The sequence below is a fragment of the Xyrauchen texanus genome, chromosome 21 (assembly GCF_025860055.1).
Source record: "Xyrauchen texanus isolate HMW12.3.18 chromosome 21, RBS_HiC_50CHRs, whole genome shotgun sequence".
NCBI classification, from domain to species: domain Eukaryota; kingdom Metazoa; phylum Chordata; class Actinopteri; order Cypriniformes; family Catostomidae; genus Xyrauchen; species Xyrauchen texanus.
Window position 1 is genome coordinate 457,928 of NC_068296.1, and position 17,700 is coordinate 475,627.

At 38.9% G+C, this 17,700-nt stretch overlaps 1 protein-coding gene across 2 annotated transcripts in view; it reads left to right on the plus strand.

Moving 5' to 3' along the window:
- cracr2aa (calcium release activated channel regulator 2Aa) overlaps window positions 1-17,700 on the plus strand; it is a 45,840-nt gene that overhangs the window by 20,360 nt on the left and 7,780 nt on the right. For both annotated transcript variants that reach the window (XM_052152937.1, XM_052152936.1), the window contains exons 5-12: window positions 3,248-3,394; window positions 7,269-7,359; window positions 7,666-7,761; window positions 13,006-13,193; window positions 13,940-14,011; window positions 14,090-14,135; window positions 14,213-14,304; window positions 14,462-14,822. In XM_052152937.1, the coding sequence (XP_052008897.1) occupies window positions 3,248-3,394; window positions 7,269-7,359; window positions 7,666-7,761; window positions 13,006-13,193; window positions 13,940-14,011; window positions 14,090-14,135; window positions 14,213-14,304; window positions 14,462-14,822 (1,093 nt within the window). The remainder of the gene's footprint in view (window positions 1-3,247; window positions 3,395-7,268; window positions 7,360-7,665; window positions 7,762-13,005; window positions 13,194-13,939; window positions 14,012-14,089; window positions 14,136-14,212; window positions 14,305-14,461; window positions 14,823-17,700) is intronic.

Below are 17,700 nucleotides of genomic sequence, written 5' to 3' on the forward strand. Positions count from 1 at the left end.
CAGCTTTGATGTTTCGCAACTGTTTTATGATCGATATGGTACTTTTACTTCATATGTACATTTAGAGAAATATTGATGGGTTTGTTTATTTTATATTTATTCATAACATATTGTCATTCAAATCTCTTTTCCACTAAATTATGCAATCTAGTGCTGGACTCTCATTTGACATGTGTTACATGCATCAGAACGGTAAAGATTGTTTGTATGGGTTCATAATTGTTGGTCACTTTCTGTGGGATCTTTGACAGTTTGGCTGTATGTATGATTATAGCACATGTTAGTAATGCGTGTAGCTGAAATAGTCAAAACCGTTAAATTGAAGGTGTTGACATATGTTGTATATTTCCAGAAATATCTCTGAGCTCATTCAAATGTCACTTTATTCCACACTAAAACACACAGGAAGGGAAAGTTCATTAGATAAATAAAAACACAGTTGTCCCAAAATCCAGTCAATACAGCGAGCTGGCTGATCCCCAAAGGGAGGCATGTTCGACGAGGCTCAATAGTTTCTTAGAGCATATGGTGAGTTGAGGACTGATGTCACGCATGACCGGATGCACTTTCAGCAAACATGCCGCCACTCCTGAAAGGCAAACGCTGATGCTGGAAGACGTCAATCTTATAAGTTCATTCTTTCGACTGACTGATGGCATTGACTGCTTTATTTTGAACAGTTTGGATTCGAGTCTGGTTCTGATGCGACCTCTTTAAAGGAGGATTCGGGGTTTATTCTTTAAAGCTGATTTATGAAAGATTGTCCGAATATTATAATGTTTTGACATTAAACTGTTTTTAGTACCATTAGACAAACTATTGTTTGGGAAGTCGTTTATGTGTCATATTTGATCCACGATGCTTTAAATTGGGTCATTATCCTCCTGATTTTTGTGTAGGACGTTTGTTATGTGAGTTTTTCTTCAGGGGTAAATCTTGGGGTATTATCGGACATCTCTCTGGGCTTTTCAGAGGGTTTGACCATGATAACTTCCTCTTCTTGCTGTATAAATACAGACTGAATGTATCACAGTTTAAATACAATATGAATAAAATATGATTTTTTCAATAAATCATTTTTATCATATGTTTTTCATGCAACAAACACTTTAAAAAAGGGAAATTGTCGATCTTTTTTCGCTGGGTCTCAGGAACTTATGATTAGATGACATCATAGCTTGTGATGTTAAATAATGAGATCATTATAATGACGCTGCATATATGAAAATACACAGAAATATTATTTCACACTTTAAATCTTATAAAATGTATATGTCAGAATTGTTTTTGTGGTGTGCATGAATGTAATGATGCTTGAGAGATATAACTCGCCTGTTGTTTCATAGTTGATACGTGGAATTTAAAAGGGGATTTTCAATAAAATAATATACAAAATTTGAACCAAGCACAAGTTGCTTATATTCAGCAAACACTCATTTTAAAATATCAGTAACAATATAATCATCAGTCACTTTTACTTAAAGTAAGCTGTAATTTATCCCACATTAGTCACGTTTTACATTTTAAATAGATCGATATAAACATTGAAACCACTTTTTTGTTTTGTTTCAGAAATGACCTCTATATGTGCCATAAACATGTGAAACGTATATACTGTAGTTTGTTTGGCTCGTCAGCTTGAACCGAGTGTAAAACGAGCCGTCAAACATGTATCGTATTTGAAACGCACGGTGTTATAGGGTTAAATACAAGTTCAATTCAATCAACAGCATTTGTTGTCATAACGTTGATTACCACAAATACTGATCCCGGAACATTCCTCTGAAGAGGTTATTGTCTCCATTCACTTGACCAGAGGTGTATAGGACAGTTAGTACTTTACACATACACTTAAGGACAGTTATGAAGTATAAATATTTCTACAACATTTTGAAGACAAAATTGATACTTTTACTCTGATAAAGTTCTCCAGACCCTTTCGTTATTTTTGCGAACACCTAAAATAAATAAAGAAATAACAGATGCAGATCAGCAATAGTGATGTGTTATTCATTGAAAGAATCATTTGAGTTCACTCTTTTAAATCTGATTCCTTTGAACTAAACAAAAAAGATTTAAAAAGTGGTCTGAATGATTCGTTTTGAGAATCAGGAATCTGAATCAAAATCACATGTGAGGCACACGCCAGATTACGTGTTCCGTCGTCTGTATTGAAATTGACTAATTCAATGTATAAGTTTAGGCTAAAACATTATGAATGCTGTGAAATAATTAAAGTTATGTGCGATCCCGCCTTTCCAGGAGACCTGTTCATATGAAAGTCAATCACATGCGTTTACATTGTACATTTAAACAAGATATGATGTGTATGAATAATTACCAGCACTCGTGAAAATGTCCAACAATAATTATTTTGATATTATATGAAGATGTGAAAGGTTTGCCGAAGCAAAACTAGTTTTCTTGTGGTTGCTAAAGTGTGCACATTTATGCTACAGTATGTGGTAACTAGGGTTTTCTGGATGGTTGCTAGGGCATGCTGTGCAGTTGTCAAGGTGATCTCTGCTGTGTGTTTGCTACAGTATGTGGTTGCCAGTTTGTTACTATGCTGTTGCTAAGTTATTTTCTGTGTTTTTTGCGCATTGCTTTGCACTTGACAAGGTGTTCTGGGTGGTTGTCAAGTTGTTGCTATGCTGTTAAGTTATTTTAACGGTGTTTCAGCACATTGCTATGCATGTAATCAGCATTACCCCACAAATGCTGTCGATTGAGTAACTTTTATTGAACCGGAATATTCCTTTTGGTTCCTGTCACAATCCTAGTCCAATAAACCTTTACTGAAATATGGGTTTGTGTGTTTTAATTAGAATAATTGATTAGGTTGATTTTGATTAGCGGTGATGTAATGGTCTCCGCTATAGATCACTCGTCTGCAAATTCCTTCTATTAATGAATCACTATTCAGAAAACAGTGCCATTTCCAAGACCAAGATTACTACACTGAATTATTGTCATATTTAAATCATATCTGGAGTATCAAGATTTTGCATTAATGCATTTAATAGTTCATGTTACCCTGGTACTGAAAGTGTGATGTTGTGTAGCACACTCATATGAGGTGAAGTGAATAAAACATCTGTGCCGTATGCAGATAGGTGTGTGTGTGTGTGTGTGTGTGTGTGTGTGTGTGTGTGTGTGTGTGTGTGTGTGTGTGTGTGTGTGTGTGTGTGTGTGTGTGTGTGTGTGTGTGTGTGTGTGGTTTTGATGAGATGTGTTGATGTGTCAGTCCAGGAGAGGTGCGCAGTCTTTGGGCTCAGCTCCGCAGGGATGAACCTCACCTCCTGGCCAACTTTGAGGAGTTTCTTACCAGAGTCACGTATCAGATCAAAGAGGCCAACCAGGAGAAGAGCGAGATGGAGACGGCTCTCAAAAGGTCAGACGTCAATGTATGCAAAGCATTGTAAAACTGGTCACACTGGATACACTTTATTTTAGCGATCAGTCATTAATGGCACTTGTAAGTGTAAAATAAATATGGAATGCATATGTCAACAAAGGCATTGCATAAGCACTGAAAACATCAAACTCCGCTTCATCAGATGATAATAATGTGTTATAATGCTCTGTTCATAGAGACTAATCCTCTAGAATAACTACATTCTATATATATTTTAGACGTATAATCTGCACATTCACACGCTGTACTGAGAACCTTTAGAGATGACACGAGCTATACAGATGTTTTGTTTTTGGCTGGTATGTTAGATAAAAAGAAAGAGACATGTAAAGGGTCTATAACGCATGAATAAGAAATGAGTGAAGGCCTTAACGGTTCCCGTGGATCCTTAAAAAGGCTTAAATTGTCTTAAATTCAGTTTTCCTAGATTTAAGGTCATAAAAAGTCTTAAATGTTTTAAATGATATGACAAAAGTCTTAATTGTTATTTAAAGAGATCTTAAATTTGGGGTGGAAAGACAGGAATCATGATATGACCTAATGTGATGATCAAATTTGTTGAGCGGGTTACCGTGGAGAGGTAATGCATGCGGAGGCTTCACGCTATTCTCCGCAGCATCCACGCGCAATTCATCACATGCCCCACCGAGAGCGAGAACCACATTATAGTGACCACAAGGAGGTTACCCCATGTGACTCTACCCTCCCTAGCAACTGGGCCAATTTGGTTGCTATGTAGACCTGACTGGAGTCACTCAGCATGCCTCTAGGGGTGATGGTCAGCGGCAATACTCGCTGAGATACCCAGACCCCCAACAATGTTTACTTTTAATTGTTTTTCCCTTATTTATTTGAATGAGCAGCTAGAAGCAGTCAAGCACAAACATTTCCCGGTGTAAAAGTTCCACGCTATGAATCAACATGTTGAGTGATCCAAACATCATCTGCAGCCTGAAACTGAACTCTTGATCAGATTTTAGGAGTGAACGCACTTAACTGCATAGAGAGATATAGGATGCTCCCTTGCTCCCTATTTAGTGCATGACTTAACCTCCAGTGTGCTGTCTGTCTGCACTGGTCTCAGGACAGTTATAGGAGAGCTATAGGATGCTCCCTTGCTCCCTATTTAGTGCATAACTTAACCTCCACTGTGCTGTCTGTCTGCACTGGTCTCAGAACAGTTATAGAGAGCTATAGGATGCTCCCTTGCTCCCTATTTAGTGCATGACTTAACCTCCAGTGTGCTGTCTGTCTGCACTGGTCTCAGAACAGTTATAGGAGAGCTATAGGATGCTCCCTTGCTCCCTATTTAGTGCATGACTTAACCTCCAGTGTGCTGTCTGTCTGCACTGGTCTCAGAACAGTTATAGGAGAGCTATAGGATGCTCCCTTGCTCCCTATTTAGTGCATGACTTAACCTCCAGTGTGCTGTCTGTCTGCACTGGTCTCAGAACAGTTATAGGAGAGCTATAGGATGCTCCCTTGCTCCCTATTTAGTGCATGACTTAACCTCCAGTGTGCTGTCTGTCTGCACTGGTCTCAGGACAGTTATAGGAGAGCTATAGGATGCTCCCTTGCTCCCTATTTAGTGCATAACTTAACCTCCACTGTGCTGTCTGTCTGCACTGGTCTCAGAACAGTTATAGAGAGCTATAGGATGCTCCCTTGCTCCCTATTTAGTGCATGACTTAACCTCCAGTGTGCTGTCTGTCTGCACTGGTCTCAGAACAGTTATAGGAGAGATATAGGATGCTCCCTTGCTCCCTATTTAGTGCATGACTTAACCTCCAGTGTGCTGTCTGTCTGCACTGGTCTCAGAACAGTTATAGGAGAGCTATAGGATGCTCCCTTGCTACCTGTTTAGTGCATGACTTAACCTCCAGTGTGCTGTCTGTCTGCACTGGTCTCAGAACAGTTATAGGAGAGCTATAGGATGCTCCCTTGCTACCTGTTTAGTGCATGACTTAACCTCCAGTGTGCTGTCTGTCTGCACTGGTCTCAGAACAGTTATAGGAGAGCTATAGGATGCTCCCATGCTCCCTATTCAGTGCATGACTTAACCTCCAGTGTGCTGTCTGTCTGCACTGGTCTCAGAACAGTTATAGGAGAGCTATAGGATGCTCCCATGCTCCCTATTCAGTGCATGACTTAACCTGCAGTGTGCTGTCTGTCTGCACTGGTATCAGAACAGTTATAGAGAGATATAGGATGCTCCCTTGCTCCCTGTTTAGTGCATGACTTAACCTCCAGTGTGCTGTCTGTCTGCACTGGTCTCAGAACAGTTATAGGAGAGCTATAGGATGCTCCCTTGCTCCCTATTTAGTGCATGACTTAACCTCCAGTGTGCTGTCTGTCTGCACTGGTCTCAGAACAGTTATAGGAGAGATATAGGATGCTCCCTTGCTCCCTATTTAGTGCATGACTTAACCTCCAGTGTGCTGTCTGTCTGCACTGGTCTCAGAACAGTTATAGGAGAGCTATAGGATGCTCCCTTGCTACCTGTTTAGTGCATGACTTAACCTCCAGTGTGCTGTCTGTCTGCACTGGTCTCAGAACAGTTATAGGAGAGCTATAGGATGCTCCCTTGCTACCTGTTTAGTGCATGACTTAACCTCCAGTGTGCTGTCTGTCTGCACTGGTCTCAGAACAGTTATAGGAGAGCTATAGGATGCTCCCATGCTCCCTATTCAGTGCATGACTTAACCTCCAGTGTGCTGTCTGTCTGCACTGGTCTCAGAACAGTTATAGAGAGATATAGGATGCTCCCTTGCTCCCTATTTAGTGAATGACTTAACCTCCAGTGTGCTGTCTGTCTGCACTGGTCTCAGAACAGTTATAGGAGAGCTATAGGATGCTCCCTTGCTCCCTATTTAGTGAATGACTTAACCTCCAGTGTGCTGTCTGTCTGCACTGGTCTCAGAACAGTTATAGGAGAGCTATAGGATGCTCCCTTGCTCCCTGTTTAGTGCATGACTTAGCCTCCAGTGTGCTGTCTGTCTGCACTGGTCTCAGAACAGTTATAGGAGAGCTATAGGATGCTCCCTTGCTCCCTATTTAGTGCATGACTTAACCTCCAGTGTGCTGTCTGCCTGCACTGGTCTCAGAACAGTTATAGGAGAGCTATAGGATGCTCCCTTGCTCCCTGTTTAGTGCATGACTTAACCACCAGTGTGCTGTCTGTCTGCACTGGTCTCAGAACAGTTTGAAATGCATCTTATTTTCATCATAACTCATTTATGACACATTTATAAATTTTTGGAGACAATGTGAAAATGAGCCTATAGTACACGTATGTGGACATCATGTTTATCCGTGTGCTGACGCATGTAAAATGAACAGATTTATTAAAGCGGCATATCAAATGAAACTAGAGACTCTCCTCTTTACAACCAAACAGGTTTTTTTTTAAAAGGGTAAAGAGGTTTCTTACCAGAGGCACTTTTATTGGCACTGCGTCGGTAGAAGCGCTTCACAGAAATCAGCATCATGTTGTTGTGTCACATGACTCGGTTCGGCAGAAGTTTAACCCTTAAATGACAGTCTAGAGTCTTGTGAACAGTGTTCAGACCGTTTCATTCATTTAAATGATGCATTGCGTAAAGTGAAGCCAAAATACAACATCCACACATGTGGACACGGGGTCACATAAGGTTAAAATGCCAAACATGTCCATAACTAGTCACTTACAAATGCAATTATTAATCATTAATTACAGTCTAATTTCTGAACCAAAAAAAAAGACACACAGTAAACAAAAGAGAGGTGATTATTTCTGGAAAATGATAAATGCACTTTTAAAAGTTATTTAAAATAACTCAGTCTTTACGAATGATCATGACGTCTTTTATAGGAAAGCAGCGACGCATGATGATGAAATCCAGCGGTTGTATGAAGAAATGGAACAACAGATCAAGAACGAGAAGGACCGGATTCTCCTCGAGGTGAAAGAAAACCATTATACCTGTTAACCTCAAGAATGGAGCGCTGCTGTCATCTCTAGATTCATGATCACTAACTACTAATCTAAATATATTTATAGTAATGATAGATTAATGATATGATAGATCATACTCTTAAAGGTTAGGGTTAGCACATTCAGCAAAGAACCCTCCTCGTATCTAGAACCATGTGTCACCAAATAATGCTCTTGAGTTACTTTATGGTTCTTTGTTCTTGATGTCATATTAAGAACCGTTTTTCAGGGTTCTTTAAAACTAATGAAGGTGCTTCAATGGCGTGTTCTGTAGGATTCTGAGCGGTTCTTGACTCGCAGTCAGGACATGGAGCATCAGCTGTCCAGTAAAGAGAAAGAACTGGAGATCCTGTCTAACAAACAGAAACGGGTGAGTAACAAGCAAACTACTTCTTTACATCGACACTACTCATAACAGTGTTGTAGTCGAGACCAGCTCATCCGATTCTCAGAAGCTTCAGTGTACTGTTATTATTCCAGTCATTGAAGTAAATATTTCTGCTATACAAAATATGGTATTACACTACTATAACTAGAATATACCTAAACACCAAACAATAATGTGTTAACCTGTGGATACGCAATCACCTGCATGCGGTAGAGACATCACTCTGCTTACATTTAATATATAAATGACCATCTATAAATGTAATTAATGTTAACAAATGATACATCCTCCAGAAACTGTAATTGAGTTATTTGTGCAGGAGTACAAATGAAAACATGCGATATCAAAACGGGACTTTTATTATGAAAACACGCGATATCAAAACGGGACATTTATTATGAATATCAAAACGGGACTTTTATTATGAATATCAAAACGGGACTTTTATTATGAAAACACGTGATATCAAAACGGATTTTATTATGAAAACACGCGATATCAAAACGGGACTTTTATTATGAATATCAAAACGGGACTTTTATTGTGAAAACATGCGATATCAAAACGGGACTTTTATTGTGAAAACACGCGATATCAAAACGGGACTTTTATTGTGAAAACATGCGATATCAAAACGGGACTTTTATTGTGAAAACATGCGATATCAAAACGGGACTTTTATTATGAAAACATGCAATATCAAAACGGGGCTTTTATTATGAAAACATGCGATATCAAAACGGGGCTTTTATTATGAAAACATGCGATATCAAAATGGGACTTTTATTATGAAAACATGCGATATCAAAACGGGACTTTTATTATGAAAACATGCGATATCAAAACGGGACTTTTATTATGAAACACGATCGCCAGATGACTCCAGTTCAACACACTGGGGTCAATCGTCCATGACAAGCGTTCATTAAAAACATCCAATCGCACTTTTTGTCCATAAAAGTGATAAATGTGAGAATTATTGATATATTCTCCATTGTTTACATGAGATCTCGCCTTCGTCATCGTTCTTCATCAAACTGCAATCTGAGCAGCATTCATGTTGTAAAACTGTTTATGATCTGATATATTAGAGTCTCATAAACAAAACCAGCCCGTCTCCAAAGTCTGTTTATAAAAATGTGGCGTAGTTTTATTCATTATAGTCGAGCGTTGCCGTCAGATTTAGTGTCGTCTTGAGAGGCGGAGCTTAATTTGACTCTGAACACTTCCAGAGATTTTACAGAGATTAAAGTTGCAGGAACTCATTTATTATTAAATCATCTTCAGATTAGAAACGAAACTTCTTTAGACTCGTGACTTTGAGAACATTGTATTTCTGGAGTGTCTTTACAGTTTTATTATTGTTTTATTAGATTATAAAAACATGTTGAGCACAAAATATTTCCATTATTATAAACTTAAGCTTCTCTAACTTTAATAAATAACAACAAATATTAATTCTGAAAACGTGTTTGATGTGAACAGCCCCTTATTCACATTGCACAACACCAGTTGAAGTTTCTCAAAGTTAAAAAAATCCTTTTGTTTCCAGTGATTGTAGGCAAATATCCAAATATCGGTTTGTTCTCCTTGTTCAAGTTTCCAATAAAGTTTCACTGAGTGAGAAAACGCTGCAAAGATTGAGTGAGACTCCATTCAGACCGATTCACTGCAAACGACTCCAAAGAATCATTCGTGAATCGAGCATCACCAGTTCTGACACAGTCGCTTATATGCTCAGTGAAATAGTGTATGTCAGATAAGTCAACTGGTCTCGAGGGAAAGTCCGAATGATCTCGAGAACAGATTAGCACTTAATCAAACACATTGTTTCTCTTCTTCTCATTTGGCTAACTCACTCATCAGGAGAACATCTGTGTGAAACCTGAAGATGCTCCAAACCCAGTGAAGACTTTTAATGTTGATGAATGTTAACTTCCATTAAAGCACACAGACTTGCTGCTTGTGCTGTTTCAGGTGGTTAATATCAGACCTGTATTGTGTCCCATTCTGTGTCTATATTTAGCAGCATAGCCGTGTCCCGAAACACACGTGTGACGCATTCTTATCATTCATTCCTCTCACGGCGTCCTTGACCAACAAACAGCACTGATACTTCTGTACTGAACTCACTTTAAATATACAATAGCCCACAAACGCATTGGGACAGTTAAAATATAATGCATTTAAATAGACAAATGCCATCGACACATAAGGTGAATAAAATAAGAGATCTTTTAATTTCATGGAAATGTTACAATCTTTGTGTCCAAGTTGTGTTTCATATGTTATTGAAATGCGTTTAGAGTGATAAATATCCCATGCTGTAATCCCACTACAGATTACAGAATGCATGCGGTAAAATGTAATTTGTAATGTAATCTGCTAGATTACTCTGTCGGTAATGTAACGGAAATACTTTGGATTACTTCTTCAGTACTGTCAGATATATTCACTTGTTTTGACTGAAATTCTCCCAGTACAATAAAACTAAATTCAACTGAATTAAAAACTTGTTCAGTGTTGCTTATAAAACAGTCAAATAAATGTTTCTTGTTTTAAGGATTTTTAGTTACAATTTTAGATTTTATTAAACTATCAGTGAACAATACTTATTATGCATTTATTCAACTTAATGTTCATTTCAACATATATTCTAATGCAGTTTTAAAATCAAGTGTTGTATTAGTTAACATTTAAAGCACTATGAGCTTTATTAACTAACATTAACTAACATTAATAAATGATGTAATCAATGTATTGTTCATTGGTAGTTCATGATGCATTAACTAATGTTAATCAATGGAACCTTATTGTAAAGCATTACCAAAATGATTGTATAACTGTAAAGATCTGACTAGAGTAAAACACTTATTATCTAATGTGGATATTCTGATAACAGGTGCATGTATAAGGGCTAGAAATAGCATGTTATCTTACTCGAGGTTAACTAATGTGCTGCTGCAAGAGTGCACGCCATCACATCATCTTCTTGACATCATATTCACCTCATAACAGTGTGAGAGCGCCCTCTGTCTGCTCGTGTGAACGTTACACAGCATAAGTGTTTCACGACTGTTCAAATGCTCCTCGCATTGCATCATTAATATGGATGTATTCCAACAAAACAGATTCAAGATTAAATAAAGGCAGGAGCTGTTTACACTAAGTGCACATACATGCTATTTAAGCTAATCTTAATGCATCTTCTTTGCATTAAGTGCATATAGTGTTTGATGCTGTTATTAAATACTAACATACAGTAAAGAGTAATGGCATCACTGCGTGTGTTAATTAAGAGTCCCACAGACTCACTACACCAACCCCTAAACCTAACCATACTCTTTCTTTAGAAGCAATTACCATGTTTTACTACAGTATCCATAGTTCACCGTGGTATTGTTATAATCATAGAAACTGAAATTAAACATGATTACCATAGTAACACCATGTAACTGTAGTAGCACTAATGTTAATCGCATTAAATCTATGGTGTACGCCAAAAAAGACATGGTTACTACAATATTACTATAGTGAAACAATAGGTTAGATCCAGTTAAAATGTACTTTCTCTTAATTCTCCGTCCTTCGCCTTGAGTAAATCACTGCGAGGAAATCAACCTTTATATACATTTATATTTATTATTTTACTGTTTAAGTCAGAAGTTTACATACACTTGGGCTGAAGTCATTTTTTAAGCACTCCACATATTTAACATTAGCAAACTATAGTTTTGGCAAGTCGTTGAGGACATCTACTTTCCACAATTTTTCCAACAATAGTTTACAGACCGATTGTGTCACTTTTAATTGACTATAACACAATTCCAGTGGATCAGGAGTTTATGCAGCTTGGAAAATTCCAGAAAATGGTGTCAAGCTTTTAGACAATTAGCCAATTAGCTTCTGATAGGAGATATACTGAACTGGAGGTGTACCTGTGGATGTATTTTAAGGTCTTCAAACCTGAAGGTGCCACGTTCATCTATACAAACAATAGTACGCAAGTATAAACACCATGTGACCACACAGCCATCAATACCGCTCAGGAAGGAGACGCATTCTGTCTCCTAGAGATGAACGTAGCTTGTGTGAAAAGTGCAAATCAACCCCAGAACAACAGCAAAGGACCTTGTGAAGATGCTGGAGGAAACAGGTGGACGAGTATCTAGATCCACAGCAAAACGAGTCCTATATGGACATCACCTGAAAGGTGCTCAGCAAGGAAGAAGCCGCTGCTCCAAAACCACCATAAATAAGCCAGACATGAGGACAAAGATCTGACTTTTGGAGAAATGTCCTCTGATCTGATGACACATATATTGAACTGTTTGGCCATAATGACCATCAGTATGTTTGGAGGGAAAAGGCTGAAGAACAGCATCCCAACCGTGAAGCATGGGGGTGCAGCATCATGTTGTGGGGGTGCTGCAGGAGGGACTGGTGCACTTCACTAAATAGATGATGACATCATGAGGAAGGAACATTATGTGGATATATTGAAGCAACATCTCAAGACATCAGGAAGTTAAAGCTCGGACACAAATGGGTCTTCCAAATGGACAATGACCCCAAGCACACCTCCAGAGTTGTGGCAAATTGCTTAAGGACAACAAAGTCAAAGTATTGGACATCACAAAGCCCTGACCTCAATCCGATAGAGCATTTGTGGGCAGAACTGAAGAAGTGTGTGCGAGCAAGGAGTCCTACAAACCTGACTCAGTTACTCCAGTTCTGTCTGCAGGAATGGGGCAAAATTCCAGCAACTGATTGTGAGAAGCTTCTGGAAGGAAACCCAAAATATTTGACCCAAGTTAAACCATTTAAAGGCAATACTACCAAATACTAACTGTGTATGTAAACTTCTGACTTCAACTGTAAGTTGTATTAAAGGAATATTAAGAGTGGAGATGGGAAACAGGATGTGGAAGAAGTGGGATTAGAACTCGGATCATCCGCACAAAAGAAACGTTAAATTACCCGCAGCAACAGATGGAGATGCAGTTTGTGTTTAAGTTCTGTTTCCACCAGACTACAGCAATGCAAATACTCTAACAATTAAAACAAATGACAATAAAATGCATCACAATACTTTTTTGGTTCAGTGAATAAATACCCTCCATCAGTATCTCATTTACATTTTTGATTATTGTATTATTCAGTGAAGACAGGAAATGACATGCTATCGCTCCAGTCATAGCGGTGTTGTTGTGTGTGTTGATGTAGCTGGAGCGTCAGTGTCGAGAGCTGCACAGCGAGCAGAGAGAGACGGCCGTGGAGAACGTCAAACTGAAACAGTATAATGAAGATTTGGGTCATGAGCTGGAACAAACCTCACAGGAACTGAATCTGGCGCAGGAGCAACTGATGCTGCTGCAGGAACAATCCTCACGTTTACACGAACAGAGAGAGAGGTGAGCGTTACACTATGATAAAGATACAGAAATGCATATATGTGCATCATATTCTGGGATATAAGGTACAATTTAATGGCAACAATAAATACAAATATTTGTTTTACACCAGGGGCAGAAATGCCAATGGAAGCAACAAAAATGCCCCCAAAATTCAAAATATGGGGCAAAAAAAGTCTCGTAATGAATTACTCTATTTAGACATACTGAAACATGTTATTTATAAAGTATATTTATAAATAATTATAAATAATTTTTTTTAAAGACGTAATAAATTCTCAATAAACTTTTTCTAACTAAGAATGTGTTAATCGATTGATTAAATGGAAGCATTTAACATATAAAGGAGGACACCATATATTTTAATTGGGTTAGAAAAGAAAAGGGTAATTTAACCCCTTAAACGCTGGAGCATTTTGGGCTGCCGCTCGCAATTTTTCACACTCAAATTTAAAAGCTCAACATTCACACCGATTGCAAAAAATTGGTCTCCGTTTATGAGAACCCCCCCAAATAAAATAAAGACTCCAATTATTCATATATAGTATTGTATGTTATCTGTATGATAAACAGACATTTTCTTTTCTTTTCAGTTCTTAAAATGTGTCGTTATTTATATTACGCAGTTTTCTGATGGCATTAAGAGTGTTAAAGATTGGCGTTTATAGATTCTGTTTGATTAGACTCCACATTTGAGCCCTTGTTTGATGTTCAAGAGAGTTCATGAGAGTTTTGCTTTTCTTCAGGGAGATCTACAGAGTCACAGAGAGTCTTCAGAGGGAGCGAGCGAGTCTTCTCAAACAGCTTGATTTGTTGAGGTATCAAGTGAGCGCACATGAACAGAAGCTCTTTATGTTTGTACAGAACTCATTCATGTTCTGTTTCTTTCCTGTTAGGGAGATGAACAAACATCTGCGAGATGAAAGGGACATGTGCTATCAAGTAAGTGCATTTAAGAGAAGTTAAATCAGACTGCTGTGTGTTTTGACCATCTCAAATCATTGTTTCCCGTCCTTCAGAAACCAAAGAGCTCTGCTGCCAAACTCTCATGGACACAGAGGTCTGGATCAATTACGATGAAGTACACGGAGCGGAAGCCGTCGTTTAGGAGGTAAGACGCTTTTATTTTTAAATGCACATCTGACTGCACTCGAGATGAAAAGATTCAGTGCATCAGCGAGATCTAAAAAGGTTTTTAAATGACGGCGGTCCCAAGAATGGTTGTGTTTGCTAAATGTCATTGTACATGTGTCTGCGGTCTTCTCCAGTGATGATGAGGAGGAAGTTCTGCCACATTCTAAGAGGAAGAACATGATGGGTGTCAACGGGCACAGTGTGGACCTGGAGGAAATGGTGGATGGGCGAATTTCCTCCAAACATCATCTCCAGAGGATCATCTCCATCGAGGAGGACCATCTGCCTCACCTCCTGCAGCAGGGCTTCCAGAAGCAGCTCACACAGTGGAGTGAAAATGAGGAGTTGGAGGATGCCAACATTGACCTCCATATGAGCAATATTTACCCCGCAACCAGCACGCCAACCTCAGTGTCGCCCCCTCCAGGAAGCAGAGACGCACACACACCCACCTCACCCAGGGGGCAGCCTGTGGGCAAAGAGACCGTCCAGTCGGTGAGAAAACAGTTGGAATAGTCAAAGGCTTGCATTGAATTCAAGATTTAGAGAGGGTTTAAAGGTAGAGTAGATATTGGAGGTCTTTGAAGAGTATCTATAAATATGTCCAGAAAAAGCATGCAAAAAATATCATCTGAAAACATGTTAAAATATACCATCGCAAAGGGGAGGATCTCCGCTTTCTAATGACCCCTATATTGAGCTTGTAGTCCACTCAGAGGCCGAGATATTCAATGCAATAATGAGGGTGATGCTTGGACTGAACATTAGACTGACAGATATGACCGATTTTGTCCTAAATCCCACGGATTGAGATATCCACTGGAACAGAATATTTATAATATCTGCAGGTTTCCATAATAAATCCATTGTAAGACTTTCGAGATATCAGGCGGGTGTAATGCACGGTATGTAATGGACTATATCAAGCACAATATTGGAGCAAGGAGGACGAGATATATCGTTAAAGTCCTTAAAACACACAGATCTTTCAGCCTCTTGTCTACTGTCCTTGAGGACATGAATAAAAATGAATGATTTGACTAAAATCCTCAAATTCAGCGGGATTAATGGCGAGAGCGAGCAGAAGAGAACAGCGTAGGCCATGCAGATGATAGAATATAGACGTGTATTCACAGTGAACGCAGTCAATGAATGGATTACTTATTGATAATGAATAACTGATGAGGAGTTGTTGAATAAGCTGCATTATATGGGCAGAAACCTTGCCAACCGGAAAATACAATTTCATGAACGAATGAACGGAAAAAACGCGCATGCACTTTTATTGGAATGGATTTGGGAATATTTCTTTGTGCGCATGGTCGTTTTATAAATCATTATGGAAATTGTCGTACGTTCACATTTAAGATCATTTATGAATATCTTTATAAATGAGGCCCCAAGATTTCTCCGAACACCCCCATTGCAAATTCCAACTCACTTTGATAAAGGTCAGTTTATTTATTGAGCACATTTAAACACAACAAAAATAGCACAATGAGATAAAACATTGGCATTAAATACAATAAACAACAGCATATACATTCATTCAGAAGCGTGTCTCATGTAATCTACGAAGAAGACGGATTAGCATGTAGGAACTGCTTTTACTGTTCGCTGTGGAGAGAGCCGTCTGCTCTGTTGTGCCTCTAATCAATAAATAAATATAATATTCAACATAGAATATTATGAAATATTTTATTAAAATCTATATATATATATACACTCACCTAAAGGATTATTAGGAACACCTGTTCAATTTCTCATTAATGCAATTATCTAATCAACCAATCACATGGCAGTTGCTTCAATGCATTTAGGGGTGTGGTCCTGGTCAAGACAATCTCCTGAACTCCAAACTGAATGTCAGAATGGGAAAGAAAGGTGATTTAAGCAATTTTGAGCGTGGCATGGTTGTTGGTGCCAGACGGGCCGGTCTGAGTATTTCACAATCTGCTCAGTTACTGGGATTTTCACGCACAACCATTTCTAGGGTTTACAAAGAATGGTGTGAAACGGGAAAAACATCCAGTATGCGGCAGTCCTGTGGGCTGAAAATGCCTTGTTGATGCTAGAGGTCAGAGGAGAATGGGCCGACTGATTCAAGCTGATAGAAGAGCAACTTTGCCTGAAATAACCACTCGTTACAACCGAGGTATGCAGCAAAGCATTTGTGAAGCCACAACACGCACAACCTTGAGGCGGATGGGCTACAACAGCAGAAGACCCCACCGGGTACCACTCATCTCCACTACAAATAGGAAAAGAGGCTACAATTTGCAAGAGCTCACCAAAATTGGACAGTTGAAGACTGGAAAAATGTTGCCTGGTCTGATGAGTCTCGATTTCTGTTGAGACATTCAGATGGTCGAGTCAGAATTTGGCGTAAACAGAATGAGAACATGGATCCATCATGCCTTGTTACCACTGTGCAGGCTGGTGGTGGTGGTGTAATGGTGTGGGGGATGTTTTCTTGGCACACTTTAGGCCCCTTAGTGCCAATTGGGCATCGCTTAAATGCCACGGCCTACCTGAGCATTGTTTCTGACCATGTCCATCCCTTTATGGCCACCATGTACCCATCCTCTGATGGCTACTTCCAGCAGGATAATGCACCATGTCACAAAGCTCGAATCATTTCAAATTGGTTTCTTGAACATGACAATGAGTTCACTGTACTAAAATGGCCCCCACAGTCACCAGATCTCAACCCAATAGAGCATCTTTGGGATGTGGTGGAACGGGAGCTTCGTGCCCTGGATGTGCATCCCACAAATCTCCATCAACTGCAAGATGCTATCCTATCAATATGGGCCAACATTTCTAAAGAATGCTTTCAGCACCTTGTTGAATCAATGCCACGTAGAATTAAGGCAGTTCTGAAGGCGAAAGGGGGTCAAACACAGTATTAGTATGTGTTCCTAATAATCCTTTAGGTGAGTGTATATACTAGGGCTGTTGATTTAATGTGTTCATTCAGTGCAATTAATTTAATTAAAAATAACACGTTGAAAAAATGCACGCGATTAATGTCAATGCCCCCGGACTGTAATCTGGAAGATTCCTGAGAAATGCTTGTAGTACCACCTGTTTACTCCAGGGGGCAGTAAGTGAAACTTCAGCTGTATGAGCAACACACAGTTTATAGTGAACAAACAGTTCAGCAGAACAACACAAACATGAGTTACATTCTTGCGTTTAAAACACTTATCAATAATGAACTCTTCTGCCACAAGAATATAATGCATTTAATTATCTGAATATTTGTTTATTTTATATATATAATTCTTTTAATATTTAAAGATAACTATGTATCATTATTTAATCATTATATATTGAATTATTGTTATATGAGGGGCATTCTCAGTGAATA